At 41.5% G+C, this 23283-nt stretch overlaps 1 protein-coding gene across 1 annotated transcript in view; it reads right to left on the reverse strand.

Moving 5' to 3' along the window:
* LOC110527387 (putative cationic amino acid transporter) overlaps positions 1-16917 on the reverse strand; it is a 24006-nt gene extending 7089 nt beyond the window's left edge. Inside the window, exons 1-6 of the mRNA XM_036982697.2 lie at positions 16644-16917; positions 10736-11100; positions 10351-10536; positions 9931-10167; positions 4423-4640; positions 3219-3365 (exon numbers count right to left, since the gene is read on the reverse strand). Coding sequence (XP_036838592.1) covers positions 3219-3365; positions 4423-4640; positions 9931-10167; positions 10351-10536; positions 10736-10850 — 903 coding nt within the window. The 5' untranslated portion in view covers positions 10851-11100; positions 16644-16917. The remainder of the gene's footprint in view (positions 1-3218; positions 3366-4422; positions 4641-9930; positions 10168-10350; positions 10537-10735; positions 11101-16643) is intronic.
* Between the last annotated feature and the right edge of the window lie 6366 nt (positions 16918-23283).

Here is a 23283-nt window from a genome sequence, read left to right on the forward strand (position 1 = left end):
TTAAACCATTGAGTATATAGATAGAGTCTATATCTGAAACCATAGAGTATATATATATTCTATATCTTAAACCATAGAGTATATAGATAGAGTCTATATCTGAAACCATAGAGTATATATATATTCTATATCTTAAACCATTGAGTATATAGATAGAGTCTATATCTGAAACCATAGAGTATATATATATTCTATATCTTAAACCATAGAGTATATAGATAGAGTCTATATCTGAAACCATAGAGTATATATATATTCTATATCTTAAACCATTGAATATATAGATAGAGTCTATATCTTACACCATAGAGTATATAGATAGAGTCTATATCTTACACCATAGAGTATATGGATAGAGTCTATATCTTAAACCATAGAGTATATAGATAGAGTCTATATCTTACACCATAGAGTATATAGATAGAGTCTATATCTGAAACCATAGAGTATATAGATAGAGTCTATATCTTACACCATAGAGTATATAGATAGTCTATATCTTAAACCATAGAGTATATAGATAGAGTCTATATCTTACACCATAGAGTATATAGATAGAGTCTATATCTTACACCATAGAGTATATGGATAGAGTCTATATCTTAAACCATAGAGTATATAGATAGAGTCTATATCTTACACCATAGAGTATATAGATAGAGTCTATATCTTACACCATAGAGTATATAGATAGAGTCTATATCTGAAACCATAGAGTATATAGTATATAGTCTATATCTTACACCATAGAGTATATAGATAGTCTATATCTTAAACCATAGAGTATATAGATAGAGTCTATATCTTAAACCATAGAGTATATAGATAGAGTCTATATCTTACACCATAGAGTATATAGATAGAGTCTATATCTTACACCATAGAGTATATAGATAGTCTATATCTTAAACCATAGAGTATATAGATAGAGTCTATATCTTACACCATAGAGTATATAGATAGAGTCTATATCTTACACCATAGAGTATATAAATATAGTCTATATCTTAAACCATTGAGTATATAGATAGAGTCTATATCTGAAACCATAGAGTATATATATATTCTATATCTTAAACCATTGAATATATAGATAGAGTCTATATCTTACACCATAGAGTATATAGATAGAGTCTATATCTTACACCATAGAGTATATGGATAGAGTCTATATCTTAAACCATAGAGTATATAGATAGAGTCTATATCTTACACCATAGAGTATATAGATAGAGTCTATATCTGAAACCATAGAGTATATAGATAGAGTCTATATCTTACACCATAGAGTATATAGATAGTCTATATCTTAAACCATAGAGTATATAGATAGAGTCTATATCTTACACCATAGAGTATATAGATAGAGTCTATATCTTACACCATAGAGTATATGGATAGAGTCTATATCTTAAACCATAGAGTATATAGATAGAGTCTATATCTTACACCATAGAGTATATAGATAGAGTCTATATCTTACACCATAGAGTATATAGATAGAGTCTATATCTGAAACCATAGAGTATATAGTATATAGTCTATATCTTACACCATAGAGTATATAGATAGTCTATATCTTAAACCATAGAGTATATAGATAGAGTCTATATCTTAAACCATAGAGTATATAGATAGAGTCTATATCTTACACCATAGAGTATATAGATAGAGTCTATATCTTACACCATAGAGTATATAGATAGTCTATATCTTAAACCATAGAGTATATAGATAGAGTCTATATCTTACACCATAGAGTATATAGATAGAGTCTATATCTTACACCATAGAGTATATAAATATAGTCTATATCTTAAACCATTGAGTATATAGATAGAGTCTATATCTGAAACCATAGAGTATATATATATTCTATATCTTAAACCATAGAGTATATAGATAGTCTATATCTTAATCCAGAGTACATAGATAGTCTATATCTGAAACCATAGAGGATATAGATAGAGTCTATTTCTTAAACCATAGAGTATATAGATATAGTCTATATCTTACACCATAGAGTATTTGGCCTATATCTTAAACCATAGAGTATGTAGATAGTCTATTTCTGAAACTATAGAGTATATAGATAGTCTATATCTTAAACCATAGAGTATATAGTCTATATCTTAAACCATAGAGTAAAAAGATAGAGTCTATATCTGAAACCATAGAGTATATAGATAGAGTCTATATCTGAAACCATAGAGTATATAGTCTATATCTTAAACCATATAGTATATAGATAGAGTCTATATCTGAAACCATAGAGTATATAGATAGAGTCTATATCTTAAACCATAGAGTATATAGTGTGTATATCTTAAACAACAGAGTTTATTGATAGAGTCTATATCTGAAACCATAGAGTATATAGTCTATATCTTAAACCATATAGTATATAGATAGAGTCTATATCTGAAACCATAGAGTATATAGATAGAGTCTATATCTGAAACCATATAGTATATAGATAGAGTCTATATCTGAAACCATAGAGTATATAGTCTATATCTTAAACCATATAGTATATAGATAGAGTCTATATCTGAAACCATAGAGTATATAGTCTATATCTTAAACCATAGAGTATATAGATAGAGTCTATATCTGAAACCATAGAGTATATAGATAGAGTCTATATCTTAAACCATAGAGTATATAGATAGAGTCTATATCTGAAACCATAGAGTATATAGTCTATATCTTAAACCATAGAGTATATAGATAGTCTATATCTTAAACCATAGAGTATATAGATAGAGTCTATATCTTAAACCATTAAGTATATAGATAGAGTCTATATATTAAACCATAGAGTATATAGTCTATATCTGAACCATAGAGTATATAGATAGTCTATAGCTGAAACCATAGAGCATATAGAGTCTATATCTTAGACCATGGAGTATATAGATAGAGTCTATATCTGAAACCATAGAGTATATAGATAGAGTCTATATCTGAAACCACAGACATATATAGAGAGAGTCCAACCAACCAGAAATCATTCATTCCGACAAACTCTTGAGGGCAAATGATGTCATTTGCACCGAATAGGGCATGGACGTGTGTGTGTGTGTGTGTATGTGTGTGTGTGTGTATGTGTGTGTTTGTGTGTGTGTGTATCTGTGTGTCCATGTGTGTGTGTGTGTGTGTGTGTGTGTGTGTGTGTGTGTGTGTGTGTGTGTGTGTGTGTGTGTGTGTGTACTCACAGAGACGTATGCAGTAAGGCAGGTGATGAGGGAAACAGTAATAGCATAGGGTATAGAGGTGTTGGGGCTCTTGGCTTCCTCTCCTGTTGTAGCGATGATGTCAAACCCTATGAAGGCATAGAAACATGTTGCTGCTCCCTGCATCACCTGGTATAAACACACACAGAAGAGACAGTGGTTAAAGGTTAAAGGCTGTGTTAAAACACAATCACTTGTCGCATTATGATTCCACCAACAGTTGAGCTCGAGTTAGCCACTAGTTAGCAATGTTGCTATCTAAACCTAGCTAGTAAACTAGGAGAAGTTGACTAGTTGAATATCAAAATTCATTGCATATCTGCATGCCTACCAATGTATGTGTGTAATAGCATGTGCATATGTACAGTGGGGAGAACAAGTATTTGATACACTGCCAATTTAGCAGGTTTTCCTACTTACAAAGCATGTAGAGGTCTGTAATTGTTATCATAGGTACACTTCAACTGTGAGAGACGGAATCTAAAACCTTGCGTGCGCTGCAGGATTTTAATCCATGACAGCGTAGTGTGTTACTAATGGTTTTCTTTGAGACTGTAGTCCCAGCTCTCTTCAGGTCATTGACCAGGTCCTACCATGTAGTTCTGGGCTGATCCCTCACCTTCCTCATGATCATTGATGCCCCACGAGGTGAGATCTTGCATGGAGCCCCAGACCGAGGGTGATTGACAGTCATCTTGAACTTCTTACATTTTCTAATAATTGCGCCAACAGTTGTTGCCTTCTCACCAAGCTGCTTGCCTATTGTCCTGTAGCCCATCCCAGCCTTGTGCAGGTCTACAATTTTATTCCAGATGTCCTTACACAGCTCTCTGGTCTTGGCCATTGTGGAGAGGTTGGAGTCTGTTTGATTGTGTGTGTGGATAGGTGTCTTTTATACAGGTAACGAGTTCAAACAGGTGCAGTTAATACAGGTAATGAGTGGAGAACAGGAGGGCTTCTTAAAGAAAAACTAACAGGTCTGTGAGAGCCGGAATTCTTAGTGGTTGGTAGGTGATCAAATACTTATGTCATGCAATAAAATGCTAATTAATTACTTAAAAATCATACAATGTGTTTTTCTGGATTTGGACCTCTACATGCTTTGTAAGTAGGAAAACCTGCAAAATCGGCAGTGTATCAAATACTTGTTCTCCCCAATGTATATAAGTCTGTTTGTGTTTCTCACCCCTGACCACCCGAAGGGTAAGAACCTTCCATCGTCCCAGTTGTGTCCGTTGACGAAGAAGAGTCCGGCCACCATCATGAAGACCCACACCATCAGGTTGATCACATTCAACACATTATTAAACCCTACTGAGTTCTTCACCCCCAGGGCCACGATCACTGTCACTATCACTGCTATCAGCAGGGCCAGAAGGTCTGGGTACGACTGCTCTCCTTTACCTAGAGGGGAGTGGAGGGAGGGGAGAAAGGAGGGAGGGAAAGAGTGGGGGGGGGGCAGAGGGGAGAGGGGGAGGGAGAGAGCGAGTTGGAGCAGAGGGGAGAGCGAGGGAGGAAGGGAGGGAGGGAGGGAGGGAGGGAGGGAGGGAGGGAGGGAGGGAGGGAGGGAGGGAGGGAGGGAGATACACACCACACCGAGAGGTAAACATACATTTTTTATTTAACCTTGATTTAACCAGGAAAAGCCCATTGAGACCCAGAGTCTCTTTTTCAAGGGAGACCTGGCCAAGAAGGCAACAACAATCAATACATTACATAATTAAAACATACAACAATACAATACAACAACATGATCCAGCCTAACAAAAGCATTTTACACTACTCTGTAACAGAGTCTCCCATAAAGAAAACGCATTAATTCAGTGGCACTAACATATCTAGAAGAAGCATGGATTGTAGACTATTCCATGCACAAGATGAGAAGGCAGTCTTGCATAATACTGTAAATGTCCTGGGGACTTTAAGTAGCAACCACCTAGCAGACCGGGTATGGAAACTGCTGGTGGTGAAGGAGACCAGACTAAAAGTGCTCTGTAGATGAACACATACAAATGTAGCTTTCTGAGCATGTAACCAACCTACCATTTGGTACAAGGTACAATGGCGGGTGAGTGAGGGACTTGGCATTTGTAATAAAGCGGCTGCATGCATATATAACAAGTCACCATAATCAATTACAGAGAGAAAGGTGGCCTGAACAAGCTTCTTTCTAGCCATAAGTCGGAAGCAAGCCTTATTACCAAAATAAAAACCCAAGATTATCCATATGAACTTTAAAGGACAACTTGTCATCCAACCATATACCTAGGTATTTGTAGGATGACACTTTTTCAATGGATAAGTCACCAGATGTGGCAATTCTCACCTTCTCTGGCTGAGTGCGAGCTCTGATAAAGGTCATTCATTTAGTTTTTTGCACATTGAAGACTAGTTTGAGACCATAAAGTGAGGCCTGCAGTGACTGAAAAGCAGTCTGGAGCTCTTCAACAGCCTGAACCAGAGAAGGAGCACATGAATATATGACTGTATCATCTGCATATAGATGTAACTTTGCTGGTTGCATCCCATTTCCCAAATCATTAAAACAAATTGAGAACAACACAGGAGCTAAAATGGAACCCTGGGGCACACGTCTATTAATCTCAAGAAAGCTAGACTTGTGACTGTCAGTATATACATATTGTGTTCTACCAGAAAGATAGTTCTTAAACCAATTTACTGCCCCTTCACTGAGACCAATGTTACTGAGTCTAGCTAGCAACATGGTCAACTGAATCAAATGCCTTTGATATATCAACAAACAGAGCAGCACAATGCTGCATTTTATCAAGTGCATTTATGAGGTAATTTGCCACTTCTATAGCTGTAGTTGTGGTGCTGTGCCCCATTCTAAAGCCAGACTGAACCCCTCTTAGGGCTGTTGCGGTGACCATATTACCGCCACACCGGTGGTCACGAGTCATGAAGGCAGTCAAATTCCACAAGACCGTTTAGTCAGGGTAATTAGTCTTCTCCAAGCTCTGATGTTGCTGATGGTCATTAGTAGCCTACCAAAATTGCTAACTACCTGGTACTCAGCACTCTATTGTCCCTGTAATCACTCTGACATTAATGCAAATGTATTCGAAAATGTAATCAAACACTTCATGAGAGCCCATGAGCTCATGTTGCGCAACATTTCTATAGGCTATGCAAATGCAGTAGAAAGAGTGATGGCCTCTATTAAAAAGAGGAGGATCCCATCAGATTTCTATAGGCTAGGCCTACTATATTTATTTCTGAACTTTACTAATATTAAGCACATTGCTTCTCTTTACAACAGGAGTATAGCTCACCTGGCTGGCATGAAAATAAACTACGGGGAAAGTGTCCTCCATTCGCTATATACAGTGCCTTGCGAAAGTATTCGTCCCCCTTGAACTTTGCGACCTTTTGCCACATTTCAGGCTTCAAACATAAAGATATAAAACTGTATTTTTTTGTGAAGAATCAACAACAGGTGGGACACAATCATGAAGTGGAACGACATTTATTGGATATTTCAAACTTTTTTAACAAATCAAAAACTGAAAAATTGGGCGTGCAAAATGATTGAGCCCCCTTAAGTTAATACTTTGTAGCGCCACCTTTTGCTGCGATTACAGCTGTAAGTCGCTTGGGGTATGTCTCTATCAGTTTTGCACATCGAGAGACTGACATTTTTTCCCATTCCTCCTTGCAAAACAGCTCGAGCTCAGTGAGGTTGGATGGAGAGCATTTGTGAACAGCAGTTTTCAGTTCTTTCCACAGATTCTCGATTGGATTCAGGTCTGGACTTTGACTTGGCCATTCTAACACCTGGATATGTTTATTTTTGAACCATTCCATTGTAGATTTTGCTTTATGTTTTGGATCATTGTCTTGTTGGAAGACAAATCTTCGTCCCAGTCTCAGGTCTTTTGCAGACTCCATCAGGTTTTCTTCCAGAATGGTCCTGTATTTGGCTCCATCCATCTTCCCATCAATTTTAACCATCTTCCCTGTCCCTGCTGAAGAAAAGCAGGCCCAAACCATGATGCTGCCACCACCATGTTTGACAGTGGGGATGGTGTGTTCAGTGTGATGAGCTGTGTTGCTTTTACGCCAAACATAACGTTTTGCATTGTTGCCAAAAAGTTCAATTTTGGTTTCATCTGACCAGAGCACCTTCTTCCACATGTTTGGTGTGTCTCCCAGGTGGCTTGTGGCAAACTTTAAACAACACTTTTTATGGATATCTTTAAGAAATGTCTTTCTTCTTGCCACTCTTCCATAAAGGCCAGATTTGTGCAATATACGACTGATTGTTGTCCTATGGACAGAGTCTCCCACCTCAGCTGTAGATCTCTGCAGTTCATCCAGAGTGATCATGGGCCTCTTGGCTGCATCTCTGATCAGTCTTCTCCTTGTATGAGCTGAAAGTTTAGAGGGACGGCCAGGTCTTGGTAGATTTGCAGTGGTCTGATACTCCTTCCATTTCAATATTATCGCTTGCACAGTGCTCCTTGGGATGTTTAAAGCTTGGGAAATCTTTTTGTATCCAAATCCGGCTTTAAACTTCTTCACAACAGTATCTCAGACCTGCCTGGTGTGTTCCTTGTTCTTCATGATGCTCTCTGCGCTTTTAACGGACCTCTGAGACTATCACAGTGCAGGTGCATTTATACGGAGACTTGATTACACACAGGTGGATTGTATTTATCATCATTAGTCATTTAGGTCAACATTGGATCATTCAGAGATCCTCACTGAACTTCTGGAGAGAGTTTGCTGCACTGAAAGTAAAGGGATTGAATAATTTTGCACGCCCAATTTTTCAGTTTTTGATTTGTTAAAAAAGTTTGAAATATCCAATAAATGTCGTTCCACTTCATGATTGTGTCCCACTTGTTGTTGATTCTTCACAAAAAAATACAGTTTTATATCTTTATGTTTGAAGCCTGAAATGTGGCAAAAGGTCGCAAAGTTCAAGGGGGCCGAATACTTTCGCAAGGCACTGTAACTGTATATATTACATATTTTTTTGCTGACCCTTTTCCGGTACAGGGCAGGTGGGAAAGTTAATCCATTATGCACCTCAGAATTGGATAAGGACGCGCGCAGTTGCGGCCCTGATGTGCTTATCTTCACTTGTAGCCTGCGAGAAAGACCCGATCACGTGATGGAGAGCCGTGTGAGTGAGAGATGCTTCGGATTGCACACTCAGGGAGAAGGGCACAACGCAGCACTCCGGGCTGCAAAAGCCGTGGATTTTTTTAGGGTGCATTATGGCCACAAAGGGGATGCCGTCGTGAAATTCAAGGCATTATTAAGTGCTGGTCAAATTGTGAATGAGAGACTGATGAAGTGTGTACAGACGGAGCAAAAAACAAAGCTGAGCTCATGCCTTTCAAGCGACTTTTGTCAAATCTTCATTTGAGTCACATCATGCAGCCTTACAATGTATTAAAAATCAGAACATACAGGCCAACATTTATATCACAACTAAAGGTACATAAATAACTCTAAATTAAGCATATAAGAGTACCTCTTATTTCTTTGTTACCCGCTCAACACAGAATAGCTGCATATGTGCACTCCCTCAAATTGTTTGGGAGTTTAGAGATAGGATGATAGTTATTAGATCTGAGGGATCTCCACCCTTTAGCAGTGGGAGGACATAAGCTGATCTCCAAATGGTGGGAATGGAATTGGTCAAGAGACTCAAGTTGAAAATGTGAGCCACAGGTTCAGTAATAATACCAGCTGCTATCTTTAAGAGGGAGGGGCCCAGGTTGTCTGGACCTGCAGACTTTTTAGTGTCTATTGCCTCTAGTGCTTTATAGACCTCAGCATAAGAAACAGGCTAAAATGGATTCACACGAGGGCTTATATAATAGTTTACTGTAACAGAGCTTACATTAGATGCCTGGGTCCCACCATTATCAAAAACTGAACCAGCAGAAAACACATGAAAGCACACTGTCAACAGTCATGCACCGTGCCAACAGTGTGTGAGTATGTGTGTGTCCGCGCATGCGTGCATGTGTGTGTGCATGTGTGTGAGCAGAGGGAAAGGATGGCAGGCTAGATGGCCAGCTGTTGGAAAGTTCCCATTTCCTTTTCCTGTCAGAGAGATTTTGTCTCCCTCTGTCTGTTTCCACAGTTCCTAGGCTGTCACACAACTGTCACAACCCTGTAGCATAACCCTCGCTACAATCCACAAACAGAAAAACTATCACAACCCGGTAGCATAACCCTCGCTACAATCCACAAACAGAAAAACTATCACAACCCGGTAGCATAACCCTCGCTACAATCCACAAACAGAAAAACTATCACAACCCGGTAGCATAACCCTCGCTACAATCCACAAACAGAAAAACTATCACAACCCGGTAGCATAACCCTCGCTACAATCCACAAACAGAAAAAGTAGTGATCATCTGTTTTGTTGAGGAATGAGCTTTCACTGTCTGTTCCTATACTGCTAGCCACTCTAGACGTCAGGCTCACATTCAGGAAGGTGAACCCTACTGACTTGTATTATTACTCTAACTGTCAGAAAGGCATGGCTGTTCAACGCACTACATTTCTACGCAGGACACAGCCCACGTCTCAGGGAAGATTATGTCAGAGCTACTGGAAACACCACACACACCCACACAGATATACAGCACACACCCTCCTCCCTTCTCCGCCCCCTCCCTCCCCTCTCCTCCCCCTCCAGACTCACCCAGGCCGTTGAGTGTTCCGATGTGTGTAGTCATAAACGTAGAGATGCTTTTATTGGCTAGTGAGTCCGCCATGCTGCTGAGAGCCGACGCCCCCGCGGCTGTGCCAATCAAGTACTCCAGGATCAGGTTCCAGCCAATGAAAAAGGCCACACACTCCCCCACTGTCACGTAGCTGTAGGTGTAGGCTGAGCCTGTTGTCTTGGGAACGCGAACCCCAAATTCAGCATAACACACTCCTGAAGGGGAGACACACAAATATCATGTACAGTAGCTATGTGTGTGTGTGTGTGTGTGTGTGTGTGTGTGTGTGTGTGTGTGTGTGTGTGTGTGTGTGTGTGTGTGTGTGTGTGTGTACGTGTGTGTGTGTGCACGTGTGCATGTGTGTGTGTGTGTGTGTGTGTGCGCGTGTACGTGTGTACCTGACAGTATAGAGGCGACAGCAGCGATGATGAAGGAGACGATGACGCCAGGTCCGGCCATCTCCTTAGCAACCAGCCCAGAGACCACGTACATCCCCGTGCCAACGCAGCTTCCCACCCCTAGTGACACCAGGTCTACCGTGGACAACACCCTCGCTAGTTTGGTGCCATGGCTGCTGGTACCACCTGTACACACACACTTACATTAGCATACAAACACACACCTTAACATAAAACACATGTTAATATAACCCACACACTGTATATCCACACATACTGTATACCCACACATTTTTACCCCCCCCCCCCCCCCCCCCCCCCCAGCACACACACACACATTCCCACCTTCATTCACGCCCCTAGAGGCCCCCCTGTAAACACCTACCTGTCCCAGAGTCCAACATGCTCTCTACTGGTTTGGTCCTGAGGACTCTGGAGGTGAAGGAGTGCCATCCTGCCCGCCACTGGACACGCTGCAGCTTACCACTCAGACCTGACATACTGAGGTCACAGGTCAGTGGTTAGAGGTCAAGGGTCAAGAGAGGACTTCAGCTTTTTTCTCTATTTTGTCCTCTGATGTTCACTTTTTCCACTCTCGAAAATAACGCTTATCCTTGTGAAGACGGGCGGACTGGGAGAGAGGATGGGAGGAAGAAAGTGTCTTCTCTCTGGTAGTCAGGTGAGGGGGGGGGGGTGTCAGCAGTTCCTCATGGTGATATAGAAGTGTTGTCTGTTGTCTAAGGTGTCAATCTGTAACAGAAAAGCCCATGTTTTTACACGTGCAGTACAATACAGCTGACAACATATGACACCATGTCTGTGTCTTGTCCACAGCTGTTTGACAGTTACAGTCACATTGGGGAAGATATGACTGGTTATCCATCTTTTACTGTAAACACACACACACACACACATACACACAGCGAGATGTGTTTTCCAGAATGAGTTTCTACCTGAAAACAGAGAGCTAATTATCAGCTGGTCCTTGTAAACCTGTTGTTATAGCAACCATCTCATTACACCACGCCAAATATGACAGTTCATATCCGTCTGTATGTGTATGTGTGTGTACATGCGTGTGTTCCAGATGACTGTGTTGTGCTGTAACTTCCTGAGTCATCACCACTTCCTGATTAGATCTGACCTGAGATGAACTCAGAGCTGATGGACTGTAAGGACTCAACTCCTCCACTCCCCCCAATCTGACAGAACACATTGTTCTGTTACAGACCCACACAAGCACACACAATATAATTACAGCCATAGACAAATAATGACAGGGTTGTGCGTCCCAAATGGCACCCTATTCCCGATATAGTGCCCTACCTTAGTCCAGAGTATTGGTCAAAAGTAGAGCCCTATAGAGGGAACAGGGCTCTATTTGAGACATAGTCAAGGATTCAACCTTCGATCAACCCCCTGTCCTCCGCCCAGTCAGTCAACGACTGCACTCATAGAAGATGATTGAGTAAAACCATTTGGTCTAAAGTGAACAGGAGTTAATACACAGTCAGTATGTGCGTCCCGGGTAGGAAAATAACCTGCTCTGATGACTGCTATTACTGACAACCTCTTTCCCTCTTTCAATGAGCTTTCTCTTTCTCTGTTTATTTCTCTATTATTCCCCCTCTGTCTGCACTCAGGAAGAGAAGTCATTTATGTAAAGTGGGCCAACGCACCTCTCAATCATCGAGCACTACTCAATCATCGAACACACACACACACACACACACACACACACACACACACACACACACACACACACACACACACACACACACACACACACACACACACACACACACTACACACACACGCCTCTCAGTTATCAACCACTGAAACGATGCCTGCAATTACCCAGCTGTTTAACCACAGTGGTTGTATGAGTGTGTGTGTGTGCGTGTGCGTGCGCACGTGTGTATGTGTGTGTGTGTATGTGTGTGTGTGTGTGTGTGTGTGTGTGTGTGTGTACGTGTATGTGTGTGCGTTTCAGTTTAACCACAAAGCAAGGCACAATACAGGAGAGAGGTGGGCATGGCTATTGTCCCTGCAGAGTGTGGATAATAGAACATAAAGGATAAGAGAGGAGGGATGATGATGGAGGGATGAGCAGCAGACTGATAAAACAGCTAATCTGTTCCCATCAGACACAGTATTGATCTCAAACACAATGCAATAGGATCTGTCCTCCCTAACTAGAAGAACAGGTGTAAACAGCCCATTACAATGTCCAGCCGTCCTCTGTCTTTCGATCGGTCTGTCTGTCCATCCATCTGCCTGTTGGCATGTCTGTCCATCCATCTGTCTGTCATCTGGTTTCCTAGTCATCCACCATAATAATAAATTATTGTTATTCAATCGGCCAATCAATGAGCATGATTCATTGTTGTAAAAGAGTGGTTAGTTGTGTGTTCCAGCCAACATTACTGTATGTCTGACTGACAGAACGTACATCCTGATTCAGCTTCTGGAACTCAGTACCTTAATAAAGCTAAGAGTCGTCATTCAGTCCAATCTGGCAACCGATTCAGTCCAATCTGGCAACCGGCAATGTTCTGATATGGCAACCACTGGACTTCTGAGTAGGTCAGAGTCAGAGAGAGGGTATGTCATCATTGGGTATAGGACCTGACAGGAGAAATGTTCTCTCTCTCTTCCTTTCTTTCAGTCTCTCTCTCTCTTTCTCTCTCCAGTGCTGAGTTCAAGAGTGTAGTGAGAGTGTGAAAGACAGCTGGAACGCAGCCCTCCATCTCTCTCTCTCCCCCCTCTCTCATTTCTCTGTCCCTCTATATCTGTGTTCCTTTGGATGGCCTTGTATTTGATAACCATGGTAACCATATTGCCAAACTGTGACACATATCTAAAAGGATTGGTAACCACACCAATACGCTGTACACATCCCTAGGGCCCAGAATTGATCCCGACCACATGGCCTGATCTGGTCTTCCTCTCCTCTCCCCAGTAGAAAGGATGAGACAAAAGAAGAGGAGGAGAGGAGAGGAATGATTTTAAACTACAGTTAAAGTCTGCCCATTCATTTCCTTTCATTACACATGCAGTAAGATCACAGAGATAACAGTATAATGAGAACAAACACCTCCCACACTTGACCCCCCACCCCCCTCTCTCCCCCTCTCGCTCTCTATCTCTCTATATATTTACGTGGCCTGTTGTCTGGTAGGGGGTGTGCTGCTGATGACGGAGATGCAGATGCTCTGTGATGGTGTGTGTGTGTGTGTGGAGGTGTGGAGGTGATTGTATTAGCTTTTATGCACAGACAGGCTCTGTGACGTCAGTGAGGCTATCTCCCATTCACAAACCAAATCAGGTTGTGTGTGTTCTTGTGAGAGGGTGAGTCACGCATGAAATAGAACAAGGGTTATGAGATCATCTATACACACACACACACAACAATCTATCAAGCAATCAAGCAAAGGGCACTTTGCGCAAACAAACATTTAGATATAAACAAACACACAGTATAAGGGAACACAAAACACACACACACACACACACACACACACACACACACACACACACACACACACACACACACACACACACACACACACACACACACACAGCTGCAACCTGATGTTTCATCATTACACATTACACACACATACAAACACACACCTGTTGACAGAAGGATTGATCTAAATCCATTACAAACAAGCTTATAGGGAGCAGTCGATGTTACTCCCCGTGACATCTAGCCATGACAGGAGGGGAATTATTGAACTGGTATCCCCATCAGGGTTAAACTCATCTTGTGATCTTCCTTGTCATGACGGGAATGTAGCCAAACTAATACAACATAACAGGCATTACTATTATCAAGACTTCATCAACACCATATTTTAGCAATAAGGCCCGAGGGGATGGGGTATATGGCCAGTACACCACGGCTAAATGCTGTTCTTAAGCACAACTCAACTCAGAGTGCCTGGATACAGCCCTTAGCCTTGGTATATTGAGCATATACCACAAATCTCAGAGGTGCCTTATTGCTATTATAAACTGATTACCAACGTAATTAGAGCAGCAAAAATAAATGTTTTGTCTTATCCGTGGTATACGGTCTGATATACCACAGCTGTCAGCCAATCAGCATTCAGGGCTTGAACCACCCAGTTTATAATTCCTGTTAATGACTGCTGCTTTCAGCACCACGGCCAGCACCACACATATGGAAGGAGAGAGCAGAGAGAAGGGGAGTGGGTGAGGAAGAGAGGTAGAGGAAGAAAAGGAACATGGGGAGGAATGGGTGATGGAGAGAGAGCGAGAGAGAGGGAGGGAGAGAGAGACAACTCTCATGACATGTCATTAGAGAGTAGCTTGTTCTCGGGCTCCAGGCTCTCTAACACACAGACCTGTCTCAACATCTCAGTGTGTGTGTGTGTGTTTAAACCTCAGCCCTAAATAATTGAAATCAATGTTTCCAGCTTTTGGCTTCTCAGACAGAGAGAGAGAGAGAGAGAGAGAGAGAGGAATGTGTGTGAAGGCTCTGATGACAATACTGCAGTTACAGAGCTCTCTTTGATCCCTCTCTCTTTCTCTCTCTCTCTACCATCTATTTCATGCTCAAACCCAGAGAGGATGGAAAGTCATAACACAATAATATACAATAACTACCCTACCCTAACCAACCTTACTCTACACTACCCTAACCAACCTTATCCTACCCTACCCTACCTTACCCAACCTTACCCTACCCTAACCAACCTTATCCTACCCTAACCAACCTTATCCTACCCTAACCAACCCTATCCTACCCTCGCCAACCTTAACCTACCCTAACCAACCTTATCCTACCCTAACCAACCTTATCCTACCCTAACCAACCTTATCCTACCCTACCCAACCCTAACCTACCCAACCTTACCCTACCCTAACCAACCTTATCCTACCCTACCCGAACCAACCTTATCTCACCCTACCCTAACCAAACTTATCCTACCCTACCCTACCCTAACCAACCTTATCCTACCCTAACCAACCTTACCCTACCCTAACCAACCTTACCCTACCCTAACCAAACTTATCCTACCCTACCCTACCCTAACCAACCTTATCTCACCCTACCCTAACCAACCTTATCTCACCCTACCCAAACCTTAATCCTACCCTAACGAACCTTATCCTACCCTACCCAAACCTTAATCCTTCTCTAACCAACCTTATCCTACCCTACCCAAACCTTAATCCTACCCTAACCAACCTTATCCTACCCTACCCAAACCTTAATCCTACCCTAACAAACCTTATCCTACCCTACCCAAACCTTAATCCTACCCTAACAAACCTTATCCTACCCTACCCAAACCTTAATCCTACCCTAACCAACCTTATCCTACCCTAACCAACCTTATCTCACCCTACCCTACCCGAACCTTATCCTACCTTAACCAACCTTATCCTACCCTACCCGAACCTTATCCTACCCTAACCAACCTTATCTTACCCTACCTTAACCAACCTTATCCTACTCTAACAAACCTTATCCTACACTACCCTAACCAACCTTATCCTACACTACCCTAACCAACCTTATCCTACCCTAACCAACCTTATCCTACACTACTCTAACCAACCCTACACTACCCTATCCTTCCCTATCCTATACTAAACGAGGTGCACCTCCCAACAAATCTGCTCCCAAGAGTTTCCCCAACAGCACAAGTTCAGATGTAGTCCCCAACTCCACACGCACGCTATCATCTATAGAAAAAGACAGACTGATTCTTGCAGAGGATCGGCGTGCACTCTACACACGCAGACATGATGCTATAAATCGGATGATAAGCATCCATTTCGTACAGTCTCTCTCACTCACACACACACACAGCAGAGGGTAGCCTTATATCTATATAGAGGTCATTCTATGATAAAATAGCGATCAGATGAGATGTATCCTTCTACGTGACGATATCAGGCAGATTTCAACATTTACTCTAGCTGTTGATAAACAAATACCTTTATGTCGGATAATGTAATAAGAAATCGTTTCTTCCTCTCCTCTCTCTCTGCTGGAGTCTGCTGCAGCTGCAACAGGGATGCGAGTTCCCACCCCGAACACATACACATGCACACGCACATGCACGCCGAGCAGGTGTGACTCAAGAAGGAAACATTTTATCATCAAACATCAACGCGATCAACTGCAGGACACACATACACACCGCGGGTCGAAAACGCCATTTTTAACACACACATAAACAATGACGACACAGACAGAGAGGGTGAGAGTGGGACAGAGATGGAGAGAAAGGACGAGAAAAAAAATAATTTACGTATTCTACGGTGATCCTGGCAGATTAGAGGATGCTCGCTCTCCTCCGGAAAGGCTCGAGCTCCATGTCGGTTGCTGCAGTCTCTCTCTCTCTCTCTCTCTCTCGCTCTCTCTTTCTCGCTCTCTCTGCTTCCCACTCTCTCTTCTCCTTCTCTCTCTTCTCCTTCTCTCTCTTCTCCTTCTCTCTCTTCAGCAGCAGCAGCAGCATCTCGCGCATCACCAGGAGGCGGTGGGAGGCGAGAGCCTTTTAAATAATTCAGAAGCCTGTTTACACCACGTGACCAGTAATCTATTATTTAGTTATACACCCTTGCCCTCCCGCAGCAGAATCGCACTTCGTGACGTCACTTTCGTCCTCTGAAGCGGGTCGCGGTTCCTCGGTTCAATAGCCTATCAACGGAGAAAGGCATAGGCTAGCTATATCATTTCTAAGAGCTCTTGTTTAGGTAGGCCTACTGAATTTTATCAAGTATTTTTTGATATACTAAAAGCTCCATTGATAGAATGTTTTAACTACTCCTATAGAAATGGTAGTCTGTAGTCTTCTCATCAGGAAGGTCTGATTTCTCTATTGTTAAAACAAGACCCAGATGGCAAATATAAAGACCCAGTCTATCTAAAAAACTGGAGGCCCCTTACACTTCAATGTTGTGATGCAAAAATACTAGCAAAATGCATAGCACTCCGAATTAAAAGGGTTTTTACCAGGTATTGTTTATCCTTATCAGACAGGTTTTTTTTTTACATGGACGATACATTGGAGATAATATACGACAACTACTAGAAATAATAGAACATCATGAAACATATAAGAAGCCAGGAATTATATTTAAAGTGGATTTTGAAAAGGCATTTGATAAAGTGAGACTGGATTTTATTTATAAATGCCTGGATTTTTTCAATTTCGGTAATTCTCTTATAAAATGGGTAAAAGTAACGTATAGCAACCCCAGGTGTAAAATAGTAAATAACAGCTACTTCTCAGAGAGTTTTGAATTGTCACGAGGAGTTAAATAAGGGTGTCCGCTGTCACCATATCTATTCGCTATGGCCATCGAAATGCTAGCTATTAAAATCAGATCCAATAACAACATTAGAGTATTAGAAATCCAAGGCTTAAAAACAAAAGATGTCCCTGTATGCCAACAACTCAAGTATTATATTAAGTCCGCAAGCTAGATCCCTGCAATGTCTCATTGAAGATTGTCACACCCTGACCTTAGAGAGACGTTTTATTTCTCTATTTGGTTAGGTCAGGGTGTGATGTGGGGTGGGCATTCTATGTTTTGTTTTCTATGTTTCTTTATTTCTATGTTTTGGCAGGGTATGGTTCTCAATCAGGGACAGCTGTCTATCGTTGTCTCTGATTGGGAATCATACTTAGGTATCCCTTTTCCCCTCCTTTCAGGGTGGCTAGTTGACTTTTGTTAGTGGCACTATAGCCCTGTAAGCTTCACGGTTGTTTCTTCGTTTTGTTGTTTTGTTGGCGACATCATTGTAATAAAAGGAAAATGTACGCTCACCACTTCTTTCACCGGCCGTGACAAAGATCTAGATAACTTTTCAGTACTCTCTGGACTAAAACAGAATTATGATAAGTGTACAATATTACATATTGGATCCTTACAAAAATACAACTTCTACATTACCTTGCAGTTTACCTGTCACATGGGCTGATGGTGAAGTAGACATACTCGGTATTCATATCACAAAAGATATAAATAATCTCTCCACAAGGAATTTCAATAGAAAACCTGTAAAAATAGACAAGATCCTGCAACCAATACCTGTCTATTTATGGAAAAATTGCCCTGATTAACTCCTTAGTCATATCTCAGTTTACTCACCTACTTATTGCGCTGCCTACTCCTGATGATTTGTTTTTCAAATCATATGAGCAAAACACATTTTGCTTTATCTGGGACTGTCGGTTCCTCTCCTTGTTCGGGCGGCGTTCGGCGGTCAACGTCACCGGTCTTCTAGCCATCGCCGATCCACCTTTAATTTTCCATTTGTTTTCCCACACACCTGGTTTTCATTCCCTCATTACTTGTCGTGTATTTAACCCTCTGTCCCCCCCCCCCCCCCATGTCTGTGTGTGTAATTGTTCGTTACGTTTATTGTGTGACACGTCAGGCAGTTTTTTTTCCCGTGGTATTGTATTGTTGTACATTATTTTGTGTGACCAGGGCGCTATTCGCTTTTGCCTTTGGCAGGAGTGTTGTGACGCTGTTGCGTCTGACTGTTTTGCTTCTGCCAATTATAGTGTGCCTGTTCACTCATCTCTGCTCTCCTGCACCTGACTCCAGTTGACCAGTTGTTGCGCACCCAGTCTGACAGGGATGCTAAACCAGACAAAATAAAATGTGCCTATCTATATAATGAATATGAATTGGGTGGGTTGAGATGATTAAATATAAAAGCACTAAACCTCTCTCTAAAAGCTTCACTCATTCAAAAGTTTTATTTGAACCCTGAATGGTTCTCAAGTAGATTAATAAGAAAAGCTCATCCATTGAAAATTATACTTTTTTCAAAGTATCTCTCTTTTTCTAACAAGCATTGCAGCGCTGGATACAATTTCAATTTCAACCCCCTGAAAAGATAGAACAAATATTACAAAAAAAATTATGGCTGAATTGTGCTGGTTAAAAAAATAACTGTATTTATGGGAAAGATGTTTGAAAAGGGTATTTTGTTCTTAAATTACATTACATTGTAAATTGGAATGGTAGCATTACGTCCTTCATTGAGTCTGCTCAATCCAAGTGTACAACCAATTGATTACAGTATTACCCCAAAAATGGAAGAGGCAGGTGGCAGCGGGAGGAGGTAGGGAACTGGTCTATCTTCCCAATATAAAGGATCAAAACTGTCAGAGGAATAAAAATAGCATAAATAGGAAAGTATACCAGTTTCATTTGAGGACCAGGATGTTGACAACTGTGCCATACAGATTGCAAAATAGTTGGGAAGAGATTTTTGATGTACCGATTCGATGGTACAGGGTGTATGAGTTGATATATAAAACAATGCAGGATTCAAGACTTCGGGCTTTTCAGCTACAATTATTATATATTATTCTTGCCACCAACAAAATGTTGAGTATTTGGGGCATAAAATCATCGAAGCTCTGCAGATTTTGTTGTGAGGATACAGAGTCAATTGACCATTTACTTTGGTGTTGCCCTCAGGTAGCCTGTTTCTGTTCTCAGGTTCAGGAATGGCTAAAAATGCATAGCATTGATCTAAAATTGACCCAAGAAATAGTACTGTTAGGAGATCTGGAGAGACCGGGTTAGTCAATTACTAATATACTAATACTCTTAGTAAAAGTATTTGTCTTCAACACGCAATCGGTGGATTCTGTTCGATTAGATAGATTGAAATTGTACGTTAAACATCACAGCATAGTTGAAAGATATGTGTTGCGTAGAAACACGAAGTGGGTGGCCAGCAGAGATAGATGGGATGGGCTGAGGGAAGCTGAGGGTTGGTATGTGGAATTGGAGACAAGTGGGAGTGGAGTTGCTGTGTGAGAGATAGAATGACGTTCAAAGATAAACGTTTTTAGAAAAGAGAAATCAAACATAATAAAAAGTACATTTGAATGACACCAAGTGGCAGTGTTTTTACAACTAATGCCGGTTTGCCTGAGGCTGATGCCGTGCAGGTGTTTGTACACATGCATATACACACACTTTTATTCAAATAAACACATACAAGAACACACACATACATGAAATAGCTCCAGACATGCACAAAAACATATACAGTTGGCATTGCTGTTATGATTTTAGTTGTCCTTGATGTTCTTTGTTTTAAATGTATAAAAAAAAATGCATTGTTGTTTGCTGTTTTCTTCTGTCTTTTCCTTTCTTCTCTTTCTCTGCTACTGTATGACTCATTTCCTAGTATTCCTAGTACTACTGCTGTTACTACAAGGCCTGTGACCTACTGTAAAAGTTGAGATAGTCCTGGCTGTTGTTCTTTTCTTTTTTTAAAACATGAGGATCTGTATTTTATGGTCAGTTCACAACTCCTGGCACTAGTAATCATGATATACATGGGCGTAGGAGCCGGGGGTGAAAAATGTAGAAAACACAACATACCATTTCCAAACTTGGTTGTGCATCAACAGAGGGTGTATGAGGGTGTATGATACCCACGGAGGGACAGACAGACAGACAGACAGACAGACAGACAGACAGACAATGTTTTTAACTGTGTATGTTGCTGGTTATTATTACAGTACAATAACTGTATTATAAGTTGAAAATATGACTTTAAGTTTCAAATCATACATTATGTACAGGAGCAGTAGTAACAACCTGGCATTGGGGAAGTGAGAAAAATACTAGGAAACTAGGAGCTAGGAACGAGTACGAAATAGTTGTTTATTTGAATATATTCACATTAACAGTCACGCTGGTATTTAATACAGTATGAGTGGCCATGGCCCTAAGATGGATTGAACTGTACCAGAGGAAGTGCCCCTCTACAAGGCCACCCTTAGCTTTGTACATTTGTAAAATTCCCCCGCCAGGACAGTGAAACTAAACATCTATTTTTAAACCCTACTGTTATGAAATATGCAGTAGCCATGCTATTGCCCATAGATACAGTATGTATCTATGTGACCCCATATATTGTGTGTGTGTGTGTGCGTTTGTGCGTGTGTGTGAGAGAGAGATGTGTCACTCAGAGAGAAGGGCAATGTCAGACTTCCGTGCCCACTACCCAGAATCTCACGATGCAGAGCGATGAAGTCGCACAACCTGAGGGGTGAGAGTGACGACCCACACACACACACACACACACACACACACACACACACACACACACACACACACACACACACACACACACACACATACACACACACACACACACAGAGCAGATTCACTCCCTATCACAACTCACTTCCATTAGAATCTCATCTCCTCTGTCTTGGTTAGATAACATGTGGGAATATTAAATATTCACAATCTCCTCAGTCAAACTACTGTCTGCCATTGTAGTGGAGGGGGTTCAGTGAACTACACTTGTATTAAATGCCTTAAGACTTGTGTTAGCTCCCAGGACTAAGATCTTGTGTTAGCTGCCTGGACAAAGATATTATGTTAGCTCCCAGGACTAAGATCTTGTGTTAGCTGCCTGGACAAAGATATTATGTTAGCTCCCAGGACTAAGATCTTGTGTTAGCTGCCTGGACAAATATATTATGTTAGCTCCCAGGACTAAGATCTTGTGTTAGCTGCCAGGACAAAGATCTTGTGTTTAGCTCCCAGGACTAAGATCTTGTCTTAGCTGCCTGGACAAATATATTATGTTAGCTCCCAGGACTAAGATCTTGTGTTAGCTGCCAGGACAAAGATCTTGTGTTTAGCTCCCAGGACTAAGATCTTGTCTTAGCTGCCTGGACAAAGATCTTGTGTTAGCTGCCTGGACAAAGATCTTGTGTTAGCTGCCTGGACAAAGATCTTGTGTTAGCTTCCCGGACTATAATCTTGTGTTAGCTCCCAGGACTAAGAACTTGTGTTAGCTGCCAGGACTAAGATCTTCTGTTAGCTGCCAGGACTAAGATTTTGTGTTAGCTCCCAGGACTAAGAACTTTGGTTAGCTGCCAGGACTAAGGTCAAGTTTTAGCTGCCAGGAGAAAGATCTTGTATTAGCTCACAGGACTAAGATCTTGTGACGTGCAGACAGGAGCAGACTTAGTAATGCAACTGAATGGCACAGGAGGAGATGGCTGCCATTTTACTGTCTCCTAACCTATTGTGCTATTGTGTGTTTTTTTCGCCTTATTTGTAACTTATTTTGTACATAATGTTTCTGCCACCGTCTCTTACGACCGAAATTAGCTTCTAAATATCAGGACAGCGATTACTCACCTCGTACTGGGCAAAGATTTTTTCTTAAACGAGTCGGATGCGAAGAATTTACTTCAAGGCCCAAATCCCTGTGATTCGCATGAGAAAGAGACAGAGATATCGGGAACGTAGGTCGGGGTGCCTTGTAAGGATCCGACGGCAAGTGGGTAATCTGCCTCTACCGTTAGTCCTATTAGCCAACCTACAATCATCGGATAACAAAATAGACGAGCTACGGTCATGAATATCCTACCAACGGGACATTAAAAACTGTATTATCTTGTCACTGAGTTGTGGCTGACCAACAGAATGGATAACATACAGATGTCGGGGTTTGCGCTGATAGACCAGCCAACTCTGGTAAGACAAGAGGTGGCAGTCTGTGTATATTTTTAAACAATATACTGGTGCTGGTGTGCTGGTGCACAAAATCTAATATTAAGGAAGTCACAAGATTTTCCCCGTCTGAGGTAGAGTATCTCAGGATAAGCTGTAGACCACACTATTTACCAAGAGAGTTTTCATCTGTATTTTTCGTAGCTGTCTACATACCACCACGGACCGATGTTGTCACTAAGACTGCACTCAATGAGCTGTATAAGGCCATAAGCAAACAGGAAAATGCTCATCCAGAAGCGGCGCTCCTAGTGACCAGGGACCTTAATGCAGGAAACTGAAATCCTTTTTACCTCATTTCTACCAGCATCTTAAATGTGCAAAAAACTGTAGACCACCTTTACTCCACACACAGAGATGCGTACAAAGCTC

Source organism: Oncorhynchus mykiss, chromosome 7 (genome assembly GCF_057628025.1).
Source record: "Oncorhynchus mykiss isolate SJ-2025 chromosome 7, ASM5762802v1, whole genome shotgun sequence".
NCBI lineage: Eukaryota > Metazoa > Chordata > Actinopteri > Salmoniformes > Salmonidae > Oncorhynchus > Oncorhynchus mykiss.